This window comes from Macaca mulatta, chromosome 15 (assembly GCF_049350105.2).
Source record: "Macaca mulatta isolate MMU2019108-1 chromosome 15, T2T-MMU8v2.0, whole genome shotgun sequence".
In the NCBI taxonomy this organism is placed as follows: domain Eukaryota; kingdom Metazoa; phylum Chordata; class Mammalia; order Primates; family Cercopithecidae; genus Macaca; species Macaca mulatta.
This window is the reverse complement of record NC_133420.1, coordinates 115,252,323-115,266,634: the sequence shown is the minus strand read 5'-3', so window position 1 is coordinate 115,266,634 and position 14,312 is coordinate 115,252,323. Positions and strand designations below refer to the sequence as shown.

The window sequence follows — 14,312 nt, the reverse complement described above, 5'->3', positions numbered from 1 at the left end:
AAAATTTACTGAGCTCTGACCTTGTGCCAGGCATTACGCTAGGAGCTGGAAACAGAAAGCTAGTTTGGTTAAAATTAATTAAACAATGGCAAACCAGCACAGCACAGTCTGTGAAAAGTCCCATTCATGGCAAAAGGTGACCTCACCTACTTTGACGGTCAGGGAGTCACTCCATTTTCCAAATATTCCAAATGAACATTTATTTTGTACGCTTTTATTATTTCATTCATTCATTCAACAAAGTATATTGAGCAACTGCTCTGTGCTAGATGGAAGGAAAATACTAGGTGGGGCACTAAAGATATAATTCCCCAAGCTACCATGTCAAACACTATTTTTTTTTCATGTTACATTATGTGGAGAAATCAAGGCCCAGAATGGGAAAGTAGGATTCCAAGTTAGGACTCCATTTAAAATAAAATAAAATAAAAGGTAGGAGAGGCATGAGCTGGGAGATAGAAAGAGTAGTAAAGAAAGGCAAAAAGGAATAGACACCAGTTCTCCTGATTTACCTCAGGGATCCTCATTGATTGCAAAATCTTGGTCCCTCAAATCCAAAACCAATGATAAGCTTAAAACTAAATTTGTAAATTATGTGGACTCAGGAACATTCCAGAATAAACTAGCCAGCAACCTCACAAGGGGTTGTAAGTAAAGTGATGGTAAACATTCCTCCATAAAACATGGCCCTAAAGCAAGCCATTAATGTGAGGCAAGGTTGCTTTACACCATGGGAGAGGTCAGCTATAGTCCAAAAGGGGCCAAGACAGGCAAATCTGCTTATTTAATGATCCAGTTGCCTTACTCTCCTGACCTGCTCAACTCTGACAGAATACCAAAGGTTCTGAACAGCACAACCTATGAAGCTGCACAGTCACTGAGTGATGGGTCCTAGTAGTCACTAGTGATGGGTCCTGTCAGTATCCCTGCCTTTCAATCGCATCACTTTACAGTTTCACTAGCTTTTAAGACTGCTGTTTGTTTGTTTGTTTGTTTGTTTGTTTGTTTGAAGACAGGGTCTCACTGTGTCACCTAGGCTGGAGGTGGAGTGCAGTGGTGTGATCTCAGCTCACTGCAACCTCCGCCTCTGGAGCTCAAGCAATCCTCCCACCTCAGCCTCCTGAGTAGCTGGGACTACAGGTGCATGCCACCATGTCTGGCTAATTTTTGTATTTTTAGTAGACACAGGGTCTCACCGCGTTACCCAGGCTGGTCTTGAACTCCTAAGCGCAAGCAATCCACCCACCTTGGCCTCCCAAAATGCTGGGATTACAGGTATGAGTCACCGCACCCAGCAAAAAGCTTTTTTATTTTTCTAATTTAATGTACTGAACCTGATTTTCACATCTACCAGACTCCATTAGTTGAGAAACATCTGCAAGAAGGAAGTTGGTTAGAGAGTACTGGCCTGATTTGTGCAGCCAGGGAGGTTTGAAAGAAAAATTGCTTAATCAAGGATCTGACCCATACAGATAAAACAAGTGGCAAGCACAGGTCTATTTACATGATGTGCTGGCTCCAGCAAGGAGGGGATAGAGAGACAAAGGTTCTCACAGTGACATGTTTAGGAGCCAGCAAATGTTAGGCTTCCTGTTGGCCCATATCATCACTTCCTTGTTCCCCTGCAAGGCATGAGGTCCTTTAGGTCAAAGAAGAGGAAGAAAGAAGTAAGGGAGGAAGGATTGAGAAAGCACAGGAGTGGGTAGGAGAGGTAGCTTGTAATGCTTCTAGTACTGACTGTACTCTACATGGCCTAGACCTTGGCGAGAGATCAATAGCCTGTCATTAAGGAGGACATGGGAGAGGGAGGAAAGTGATGAGCTTCTAAAAAAAGCCAGATTTGGAGGGGCGGGGGATGTCAGTGGGGAAGGTCAAGGGAGGGTGATAGATGAGGGATGTTAAAAATCAAGCACTGGGGCTGGGCACAGTGGCTCACAACCGTAATCCCAGCACTTTGGGAGGCCGAAGTGGGGGGATCACAAGGAGTTTGAGACAAGCCTGGCCAACATGATGAAACCCCATCGCTACTAAAAATACAAAAATTAGCTGGACACAGTGGCACATGCCTGTAGTCCCAGCTACTAGGGAGGCTGAGGCAGGAGAATTGCTTGAACCCAGGAGTTGGAGGTTGTGGTAAGCTGAGATCAGGCCACTGTACTCAAAAAAAAAAAAAAAAAAAAAAAAAAATTCATGTACTGAATCATAAAAATCACAAAACATAGGTTCTTCAGGTGAAGAGGCTTCAGTCAGTCTGCCTGGATTTTCCAGGCCCACCATTTAGGCAACTCATCTATTTCTCTATACCTGTTTGCTCATCTAAAAATAGGTATACTAATACTCCACATCATATAATTGCTGGGAAATTAAGGTAATATACTGGTGCCTAGCAAATGTTCAAATATCAGCTATTAATCAACCATTTAGTTGCGGATGCTGGTACAGGCCAAACCATATCTTGAAACCTAGATGTAAAATCTGCCTTTTCCTATAGCAAATACTGCAATTCATTTATGTGAGGCCTGTGGAAGTTGCCAACATGCCGCTCTGAGTTGTCATCATGTCAGTAAAATAAAAAATAAATAAATAAATAAATTCAAAAACAAAAACAAACAAAAAAACCCTCAAATTCCTTAGGTCCCTGCCAGCCCAGGAGAGCTTGGCTCTCCTTGTCGTGTCTCATCAAAGGACTTTCTAAAGTTATTTTTCTAGCATCTTGAGTCATTCTGATCTGTTTCCTATTTAGTCAAATGCATTTCTTAAATGTTTTATATACTGTGAATTCATTCGGTTTTTTTTTTCCTTTTTTTTTTTTTTTTTCTTGAGACAGAGTCTTGCTCTGTTGCCCAGGCTGGAGTGCAGTGGACAATCTTGGCTCACTGCAATGTCCCCCTCCTGGGCTCAAGCAATTCTCATGTCTCCCAAGTAGCTGGGATTACAAGCATGCACCACCACACTGGGCTAATTTTTGTATTTTTAATAAAAACAGGGTTTCTCCATGGTGGCCAGGCTGGTCTGGAACTCCTGACCTCAAATGATCCTCCCACCTCAGCCTCCCAAATTGCTGGGATTACAGACATCAATCAGCCACTGCGCTGGGCCTCATTCTCTGTGTTTCTGATTTGAGTAATTTACATTTATTTACTTAGCACTCTTTGGAAAGAAGAGCTTAATGGTCAAGGTGATTTTAGAAATCACCAAAAAGTAACTTTTTTCCAAATGTAGACTTGAGTTCGATTTCATTGAACATGAAGGAAGATCCCAAGTTGTGATACGTGCTGCATAAACCAATGATAGCAGAAGCAAAACATGTCTTTGAATTAGCTTAGGGACTATTCAAGATATTCCAAGATGATGGTATCATTAATGAAGTCCGATGTCTCTTGACACTACCTTTATCTCTCCCTCTCTTTTTCTTCTTATTCTATCTTATTCTAACAATAGAATTTAATAAAGAGCTGAAGCCATATTTCCTGCTCTTGAATTTAGAAGTCAATCATTTCATGACCACTCTAACCAAATTGCTTCACAGACAGGTGTTGTTATCCTCTTCGTATCTTTTTCTGTGCTGTAAATAATATGTAGTATATAATTTTTCTTTTTGTTGTTGTCGTTGCTGTTGTTCAGACAGAGTCTCGCACTGTCTCCTAGGCTGGGGTGCAGTGGCGCAATCTCAACTCACTGCAACTTCCACCTCTTGGGTTCAAGCGATTCTCCTGCCTCAGCCTCCTGAGTAGCTGTGATTACAGGCCCTCGCCACCACACCCGGTTAATTTTTGTGTTTTTAGTAGAAATGGGGTTTCACCATGTTTGCCAGGCTGGTCTCGAACTCCTGAACTCGTGACTCGGCCTCCCAAAGTGCTGGGATTATAGGCGTGAGCCACCACGCCCAGAAGTATATAATGTTTCTTAATCTCACAAATTTTGAGGATCAGGAACCCTAAAGGAAAAAGACTTCCCACTGTTGGTCTAGTGTGCCCCTGGTGAAAGCATTTTTATAAACAAAAAACAATCTATAATCACCTTGCAGTCTGAATGTTGATCCCTTCAGACAGACTAGGAGTTTGCCTATTAAAAAAAAATCAAAGAAGCAAATGAGAGTAAGATCAATCTTGGTTTCAACTGATAGATTCAACGAGATTATATCCTTGTTCATCTTCTTTCTCATCTACTGGAAGGTGTTGTGCTGGTGAGAAGATTTCCAGTTCACCGTGACTTAACAGGTCACATCTTTAGAACTTCAAACACAGTGGACTTTGTTCCAATTAATTCCTAGAAGTAGCATCTTCAACTTTTTAGTAGTCTTTTATCACAACTATAATTAAGTAATCAATTGTGTAACTCATGGTTGAAAGCTTTTCTTTCTTTCTTCCTTTCTTTCTTTTTTTTTTTCTTTTGAGGTGGAGTCTTGCTCTTGTCGCCCAGGCTGAAGTGCAGTGGCATGATATCAGCTCACTGCAACCTCTGCCTCCTGGGTTCAAGCGATTCTCCTTCCTCAGCCTCCCTAGTCGCTGGGATTACAGGCGTGAGCCAGCACGCCTGGCTAATTTTTGTATTTCGAGTAAAGACGGGGTTTCGCCATGTTGGCCAGGCTGGTCTCAAACTCCTGACCTCAAGTGTTCCACCCTCCTTAGCCTCCTAAAGTGCTAGGATTACAGGTGTGAGCCACCACGCCCAGCCGACAGCTTTTCTTCGAAACTCCCTGAGAATAGGGACCAGTATGCAATCCCCCACACCCAAAGCAGTGTCTGTCCCATAGTAAGTGCACAATAAATATTTGTCGTACAGAGCCCCAGGGAAGCACATGTAACATTCAGAGTTAAGTATAAAAGGCTGATACAGCACAGGAAAGGGAGGAGGAACAGTTTAAGTGGAAGGAGAAAACTAGTAAAGTGTGATATCATGAAAGTCAGGGACAGATCATTTTAAAGAGGAAGTTATCTATGGTGCATGATGAAAACTGAATTTAGGGATGTGGAAATCATTGTCTTTGGCAAGGGCTATTTCCATGGAGTAGTAAATGTGCAGGCCAGACCAGGCATGGTGGCTCATGCCTATAATCCCAGCACTTTGGGAGGCCAAGGCAGGTGGATTATTTGAGGCCAGGGGTTCGAGACCAGCCTGACCAACATGGCAGAATCCTGTATCTACTAAAAATAAAAAATAAAAAATGAGCAGGGTGTGGTGGCGTGTGCCTGTAGTCCCAGCTACTCAGGAGACTGAGGCATGAGAATCGCTTGACCCAGGAGGTTGAGGTTGCAGTGAGCCAAGATCATGCCACTGCACTCCAGCCTGGGCAACAGAGCAAGACTGTCTCAAAAAAGTGCAAGCCAGGCTGGAATGAGTTCAAGAGTAAACATAAGTAAAAAGTACAGCTAGAAGATGGAGAAAGGATACTTATCTATGAATTATTGGCTGCAGGGTAATAAAAAACTAATAAAGGTACAAATATTAGCGTTCAAGGGGGTCAGGGATTAAGTCATATCATGCATGGGAAGCACAGCACCGTGGCTGGCAGAGTCGTGAGTGAAGGCGTGGTCACATTGCTCTCAGGACCAGCTTCTCCACGGGTGACTTTAGACTTCTCTGGTCTCCCTGCCAAATGCATAGGAAGTTCTTATGGCAGTGTCTTTCTCTGCTCAAACAAATCAGCCTAAGTCAGTAAGGAACAGTAACGGGAAACTAGAGCCAGTTTGAAATAGTCACACATTAACAAACAAACAGTCAACACAAATATCAAAGCAACAATAAGAGCGAAAGATCACCCAGCAGCCGCAAGGGTAATGGTGTCTTGGAGTGGACAATTCTGCATTTGTGACCTTTTACAAAATAATTTTTATATTTTTATTTTAAAAAATAGAGTGACAAGGCTTCACCATGTTGCCCAAGCTGGTCTCAAACTCCTGAGTCCAAGTGATCTGCCTGCCTCAGCCCCCAAAGTGCTGGGATTACAGGTGTGAGCCACCCATGCCCAGTTCATGATGACTTTTCACTAGCCCCCAGCTCTGGAGACACTGTATTTAAGGAAGAAATAAAAATATACATCAATGCATTTGGAACAATTTAACTCAGGCCTTTTGGTCTTATTCTTGATATGGTTAATGTCATAGATAAATAAAGCTGAACACTCGTTAAAGTGGTGAAGACGGATTTCAGTGAGTAATAAACTGTCGCAGTAGGGAAGAGGGTCCAGCGTGACCTGAAGTAGGAAATTGGCCTGCTTATCCTACCTCCTACCTTTTCTTATCCTTCCCCTTCAAGTAGCCTTCTAATGATTTTTTCTACATTGGCAGAGGATATAATGTTTATAATTTGTTCCAGAATCATAATCCCCGGAATCGTCTTAGATTTTATTATGAAATAGATTCAAAATGTACTAACCCTCTTTTTGTCATAATTTCTCCATTTATCATTTGTATGGCTTCTTCCTCTAGCAATTGCTTCAAGAAAGCTCATGGAAACCATATTCTTTTTTCTTCCTCTTCTTCTTTTTTTTTTTTTTTTTTCCTGAAATGGAGTTTCACTTTTGTTGCCCAGGCTGGAGTGCAATGGCACAATCTCAGCTCACTGCAACCTCCGCCTCCCGGGTTCAAGAGATTCTCCTGTCTCAGCCTCCTGAGTAAGTGGGATTATAGGTGCCTGCCACCATGCCCGGCTAGTTTTTGTATTTTTAGTAGAGACAGGGTTTCATCATATTGGTCAGGCTGGTCTCGAACTCCTGACCTCAGGTGATCCACCCTCCTCAGCCTCCCAAAGTGCTGGGATTACAGGGGTGAGTCACTGCACCCAGCCTGGAAACCATATTCTATGAGTACTCGCATGTTTAAACTTTCTTAAAACTCTTATTATACATCTTCCGGTAAGTTTTCTCCTTCGGGTACGGCGCTCTCTCTCCCCTTTCCCTGACATTCCCATACATAGGGGTTTCCTCTGCCTCCTGGCTCACAAAGTTCCCAGGGGGAGAATGTTAACAGTGTTCTGAAGCCATAGACGTTGCTAGTGTTACAGCCACTCACAGCAACATACAGAGACTTGACTTCTTGCACCCAATCCAAAGATCCCTCAGCATTAAGAGGTAACAGTGAGCCCCAGGCTGCCCACGTGTGTCTCTTGCCACAGGTACTGCTGCTCCTTACCTGGCCTCTAAACCCACACAGGCAGGCAGGTGAAACAAGAACATCTCTGGGGAATGGTCTAGCTAGTGCCCATTAACTCACACTAAGGATTATGCACACCCAAGACTTGAGCCAGAAAGTTACATGAACCAAGTGAGTCAAGACCAATAGATAAAGATCAAAGACTTCTAAAATACAATCTTTGAAAATGCAGTCATTCCTAGGCAAAATCCATGCAGTCAAAGAATAACATTTAGAGAAAGGGACTTAAAACATTTGACATTGGTAGACGGTAAGAGTAAAAAAAGAGTTGAGGTGGGGGATGACCCCAAACAATTTTGAGAGATCAGATTCACCAAACAGATGTTGATTTTGATAAGTCTAAGTTCAAATACAGAGGACAACATGACTGTAAACGCCCCAGAACAAGCGAGAAGCAAACTAAACCATGAAATTAACTTAATAGGCAACGAGTACTTACTATGTGTGCCACTAGACGGAGCCACCCAACTTTGTTAGGTAGGTCCTACCTCCATTCCCACAAGAAGAAAGACCACTGAGTGAGCGCAAGACCACTCATGCAGTCAGAGCAACCAGGCCAGAGCAAATTCTGTAGTGAAGAAAGGCTCTCCCAGCACAATGGTGGTGCCTCTGCAGCAGAAAATCCCCTGCCACAAGAACTGAGAAATGGAAGCCAGGCTGTGTGATTACACACAGTGCAGGGGAGAGGCTGAAGAACGTGAAACCAGCCATGATGACAAGATGTGTCCACAGAGGCAGGAGTCCCCACCCATGTTACTCAAAGGATATCTTCCACTTAAAACCAGCGTACAGGGCAGGAGGGCCACTACTGTGGCTTGAGAAATGACCACAGAGCCTAGGTGTAGCTAAAAGTGGCCACAAGCTTCTCTAATTCAACATTTCTATAATTTCTACCTTTGCCTTTTAATATTTGGAGGTCAAATCAGGCTTTCCAATCCTAATTTCCAAAAGGAATTTAATTCCTAGGCAGACTACTATGTCTTGTGATCTTCGCCAGGCCCAAAGAATCACCCGTCTATAGGCACAAGATGATCTGGGGAGGGACAGTCTGGGTTGAGATCCTACCCCAGCCATTTCTGGCTATACAACCCAAGTCAAGTGATTTACTTATCTTTGCCTCAGTTTCCTCGTCTGTGAAAATGTGGATCATGGTACCCACCTCACAGGCTTCTTGGAGTTTTTGTTGTTGTTGTTCTGAGACGGAGTCTCACTCTGTCACCCAGGCTGGAGTGCAGTGGCAAGATCTTGGCTCACTGTAACCTCTGCCTCCCCAGTTCAAACGATTCTTCTGCCTCAGCCTCCCAAGTAGCTGGGACTACAGGCGTGCACCACCACGCCTGGCTAATTCTTGTATTTTTAGTAGAGATGAGGTGTCACCATATTGGCCAGGCCGGTCTTGAACTCCTGACCTCATGATCCGCCTGCCTCGGCATCCCAAAGTGCTGGGATTACAGGTGTGAGCCACCAGGCCCAGATAAGAGTTTTACACAGGGTCTCCTATCTGCTAAATACTGTATCATTTGGTGCAAAATAAAAGCAGAAACCAAAAGTAACAAGGGAAAAGTTAGTTTCATCCCACTAAAGATGAGGTGGGTGGTACAGAGCTGCGGTGAGCCTCCTGCTCAAGGCTTCCAGGGACCCACGTTCCTCCCAACTCAGCACCTTGACATCATGAGGATGTGGCCCTTGTATCCATGGTTCAGTTGGAATCAGCCTTACACTGGGCAGCAAGACAGAGGAAAGCACAAAAAGGACCAAGTGCACCTGCCAGCCATCCCTGGCAGAACATTCCCTGAGCTGTCCCCCACAGGGCACCCTTTCTACTTTCATTTCACTGTCAGAACCTAGTTGCAAGGGAAGCTTGGAAATGTAGCCTTTTGCCTAGGTGACTATGTGTCAACTAACATTCTTTGAAAAGGGATGCCACAAATAGAAAGGGGAGTAATTTTAGAAATCTCCAGTGTTCTAGAAGTTATCATAGGTTTAGAAAGTGAATGAAAGGAAGACAATGAAAATGCCTCTGTCCATCTGTGGCTCCCTGTAATAGCCACATAGAAAGTGCAAGATCAAAGAGATGGTGGGAAACAAACCCCAGGCACAATGGACTCCTGGTTACTAGGCTGTCCCTTCAAAGGGGGCTCAATCAGGACCCTCATCGTTTAGCACACCTAACAACTGAAGTTAACTGGAGAAATTAAACGTGATAAGCTGTAAACGGCCTAGACATACTCACAACACAATTCCCTCACCTTTCTTACACATTGAACAGAGGGATAGATTTTACCATGAGAATGCAGTCATGGTTGTAGGGTGTTAAGTGTGCAAAGGTATTTAGTAATGTGAGTTGCTAAATAAATAGAAAGAAACAATGGGCTAAGACATTATCTGGGGCCCCATATCACTGCCCCATGACTCTAATTTGAAAAGAAGTAGAAAGACAGTTGTCTTAATGGTCATTTTCCAGGTACCAGTCAATATCCACAATAACCCCATTAATTCTGTTGGGAATCCTCAAGTGGGGGCATTGTTCTTCCAGAAAATACTAAAAGGCCAAGGCGTATACTCTGCTGGCAGCAAAAATAAGACTATTACACAGTGAAAAACAAAACCACAGGTGCCCTTGTTGCCACTTAAAGAAGTGCCCACTCTATCCCTCAACACACACACACCTTCCACTTTCATTAACTTTAAAAACAAAGGATCCATCCCTGTATTCCACCAGTAATTTTCAGATCCTGCCACCAGGGGGCAGGAGGAATCAACGTCAAGAAGCTGAATCTCGGAAAATGTCAGGATTCCGGAAGGATCCACAAGAACTCCAAATCCAAACTGTGTTGTATGAATAAGGGAGTTGAGGCTTGAGAGAGTGTGACCTGCTCAGTAGGGACCCTAAGGACTAGCCCCTCAGTGACCTGTGTCCTGTTACTCCACCAACTTATGCTTGGTTTTTTTTTTTTTAACTTATTATTAAGGAAAATTTTAGCATCCACCAAAGTAGGAGAATAATAAAATGATTCTCTAGGTAACTGTCAGCCAACTTCAGCAATTAGCAACATTCTGTCATCTTCCCATACTATGTATATTTTTTCCTTTCATGCTTTTTTGTTTGTTTGTTTTGAGACTGAGTCTCGCTCTGTCGCCCAGGCTGGAGTGCAGAGTGGTGCGATCTCAGCTCACTGCAATCTCTACCTCCCGGGTTCAAGCAATTCGCCTGCCTCAGCTTCCCAAGTAGTTGGGATTACAAGCACATGCCACCACGCCCAGCTAATTTTTGTATTTTTAGTAGAGATGGGGTTTCACCATGTTAGCCAGGATGGTCTCAATCTACTGACCTCGTGATCTGCCCGCCTTGGCCTCCCAAAGTTCTGGGATTACAGGCGTGAGCCACGATGCTCAGCCCATGCCGTATTTTTATACCAAGAACCCAGGGGTACTACACTCCTGTGCTAATGCAACATTAAAATCACTGTAGGTCATTAATTCAAAAAATTGTTAGTGTCTGCTCTATGCAAAGAACTGTAGAATATAAGCAACTGTAACAAAAGAGGAAGTATGGCACAATACTTTGATGCATGAATCTTGTGCTGTAAGGTTTTGTCTTTTTTTCATGTTTACTCATTCTTGTGTTTCTGTAAGTGGAAAATGCAATACAACTCGGAATTGCAATATTTGCTGGATTCCTGGGGCCTGTCAGAGATATAAGTTAAAATCAAAGTCATGCACCTGGTCTTTGAAGACGCAGTCATAGCACCTGGGCTAACAGAAGGCATTTCCTGACACCGTTTATCCATTACCTCACTCTGGAAAAGGGCAAGTTGAAATGAGATGGGAGAAATATTAGATACCCCAAAAAGATAAAAGAGACAGGAGACAGGTCCGGTGTCTGTCACTTCCGGAAACAGCAGCTGAGGGGTCCCGACAGCCCTACGAGAGCAAATCTCATTCAGTTCCTTAAAGTAAAATCAAGACAGCCTCACACACACCAAAAAGGGCATTTTTCTTGTGATCATTACTCCCAGAGATTGCTTTAAACCAAATAAAACCCGTTTCAGCATTTCATAAATCAAACGTCTAAGAATAAGGTTATCCAGCCTATGGTTTACCACATTTTATTTCATTTTATAAGGTGAAAATCAGTGTGATGTGATAGAAAGGAGAGTGGAAACCTGCCCCCAGTCCCAGCTCTGCCTATTGGAAAGTTATCTGGCCTACATAAGGGCAATTGTCCTCATTCCTCTCTTCCACCGGACCACCTTTGTATCAGAACAAAACAAAGCAAAAGTCATCTGTTTCTTTACTTTCTTTCTTTTTTTTTTTTCAAGTGGAGTCTTGCTCTGTCGCCCAAGCTGGAATGCAGTGGCATAATCTCCGCTCACTGCAACCTCTACCTCCGGGGCTCAAGCGATTCTCCCACCTCAGCCTCCCAAGTAGCTGGCATTACAGGTGCACAACACCATGCCCAGCTAATTTTTATATTTTTACTGAGATTTTGCCCAGGCTGGTCTCCCCTCCCACTTCAGCCTCCCATGGTGCTGGGATTACAAGCACAAACCACTGTGCCCAGCCCATCATCTGTTTCTTTACAAGCCCAGGATTTATCAGCTGTTCGTTGAATCAGATGCTTCACCTGAACACCTATTCTTTGCTTTTCTCATCCTCCAAATTCTTCTAGGTATTATTCATGAAAGAACATCTGTTTTTTGGCTGTAACTTTTTATTTTTTCAATCTGTACTTTTTTCTTAGAATGAAGAAAACTTTCTTGAGAACGAGAACACATCAGGAAACAAGAACTCAGTAAGGAGCAGAGCTGTGCAAAGCAGGGAGCACACAGACACCAAACAGGTACGGCAAGACTGTGGTGCGTAACTCTGGTGCCATGGCAACCGCTGCGCAACAGGCACCTGAGAACAGTGGGCACAGAAAGCATGGCGCCCCGCTGGCACGCAGAGGAACAGATTAAGTGGTAATTAAAGTGTGTGGGGCACAGTCGTAAAGAAAACACACATGCCCAAACAAACAGATTTTGTTTCTATCCACCTGTCCTCAGAGTTCCCTGATGGGAAGCGTATGCAGGTTTTCACTGACGCTTCACTATTAGGAGTTCCAAGCTCCATTTCAAGGAAAAAGGCATTGGCTTAGACAAAAGCACCTGAGCTTTAAGGTAAACGACAGAAATAAGAGGAACGGTCTCTATGGTTCTAAATCTGTGTCCATCGGCCCCTAGCATTCCTTAGTAGCTTTATACCAGTCCGAGGGACTCTTGCTTAATTTCACTTACATATGGAATTCTGGACAGGAGTTTATTTAAAGATGGCTTCCTATTGCAAAAAAGGTGAACAGATTACCCACATAGGTCATCCCTTAAAAAGTAATTCAGGGCCGGGCACAGTGGCTCATGCCTATAATCCCAGCACTTTGGGAGGCTGAGGAGGGTGGATCACTTGAGGTCAGGAGTTCGAGACCAGCCTGGCCAGCATGGTGAAACCTCATATCTACTAAAAATACAAAAATTAGCTGGGCATGGCGGCGTGTGCCTGTAATCCCAGCTACTTGGGAGCCTGAGGCAGGAGAATCGCTTGAATCAGGTAGGTGGAGGTTGCAGTGAGCCAAGATCACACCACTGCACTCCAGCCTGGGCGACAGAGGGAGACTCTCAAAAAAAAAAAAAAAAGGAACTCAGGGTGCCCACTAGTGTGTCATTTTGTGAGGAGTTTTCTCGTGGTAAAATAATCACTTTTTAAAAAGCAGACAATTTGGAAAACTTATTGTAGCAAAATCTGGAAGACCAAAAAAGGCTCATAATTCAAGAAAAAAAGTCAGTGCCTAACATTTTGGAACACAGCCTTTTTTAATGCAAACATACGCCCACATGCATATGTCATCTGTATTGGAATCACACCATGCATAGTACAGTGTTTGGTAACTGTCTATTTTGCTTAATTGATTGTAAAAAAAATGTTCACTCCACTAAGTATTCTTCAGCAAACAAAAAAATAAAACAATACTTATGTCCGCATAAAAACCCACACATGGATGTTGAGAGCAGCTTTATTTGTAATTGCCAACACTTGGAAGCAACCTAAATGTCCTTCAGTAGGTGAATGAATAAATAAACGTGGTACATCCAGACATGCAGCGTTTTTCAGCACTAAAAAGAAATGAACTATCAAGCCATGGAAAGACACGAAGTAACCTTAAATGTACATTACTGGGTGAAAGAAACCAATCTAAACTGGCTACATATTGTGCGATCTCAACCGTACAACATTCTGGAAAATGCAAAACTATGGAGACAGTAAATAGCGCTTTCAAGGCATCGGGGGAGGTGGGGACAAATAAGAAGTGTGGGCTTTTTTTGTTTTTTGAGACGGAGTCTCACTCTTTCACCCAGGCTGGAGTACAGTGGCACAATCTCGGCTCACTGTAGTCTCCACCTCCCAGGTTCAGGCAATTCTCCTGCCTCAGCCTCCAGCGTAGCTGGGATACAGGCACCCGCTACCACGCCCGGCTAATTTTTTTGGTATTTTCAGTAGAGACAGAGTTTTACCATGTTGGCCAGGATGGTCTTGATCTCCTGACCTCATGATCCACCCGCCTCGGGCTCCCAAAGTGTTGGGATTACAGGCATGAGCCACCGCCCCCGGCTATAAGAAGATTTTTAGGGCCGTGAAACTAGTATGCCTGATACTGCAATGGTGGATACATGTCATCATACATGTGTCCAAATCCATAGAATGTACAAGACCAAGGGAGTCTCACTGCAGACTTTGGGTGATGATGATGTGTCCATGGAGGCTCCTCAGTTGTAACAAACGTACTTCTCCAGGTTCATTTGATAGTAGGGAAGATGAGGGTGGGTAGACAATACATGAAAAATCTGTATACTTTCAGCTCCATGTTGCTATGAACTTGAAACTGCTCTTTTAAAAATATTTTTAAAATATTTTTTCATAAAAACAAAAATTTAGATATTTTACAGTTATAAACGGGGATGTGAAGGCTGAGGAGTAGCTACTGGATTTGATAGCAATGGGCCTTGGGTGACATTGGCAGGACACATTCAGCAGAAGCACAATCACAGTGGGTGGAGAAGTGGGCAGGGGGTGAGGAAGTGACCTCCAAAGAGTAAACGCCACTCTCTCCAGTGGCCTGACTGT

The 14,312-nt window shown here is 43.5% G+C and overlaps 1 protein-coding gene across 3 annotated transcripts in view; it reads left to right on the top strand.

Annotated features, from left to right (window-relative positions):
* SLC28A3 (solute carrier family 28 member 3) overlaps positions 1-14,312 on the top strand; it is a 64,937-nt gene that overhangs the window by 14,844 nt on the left and 35,781 nt on the right. For all 3 annotated transcript variants that reach the window (XM_001106570.5, XM_077966283.1, XM_077966282.1), the window contains exon 2: positions 11,899-11,997. In XM_001106570.5, coding sequence (XP_001106570.3) covers positions 11,899-11,997 — 99 coding nt within the window. The remainder of the gene's footprint in view (positions 1-11,898; positions 11,998-14,312) is intronic.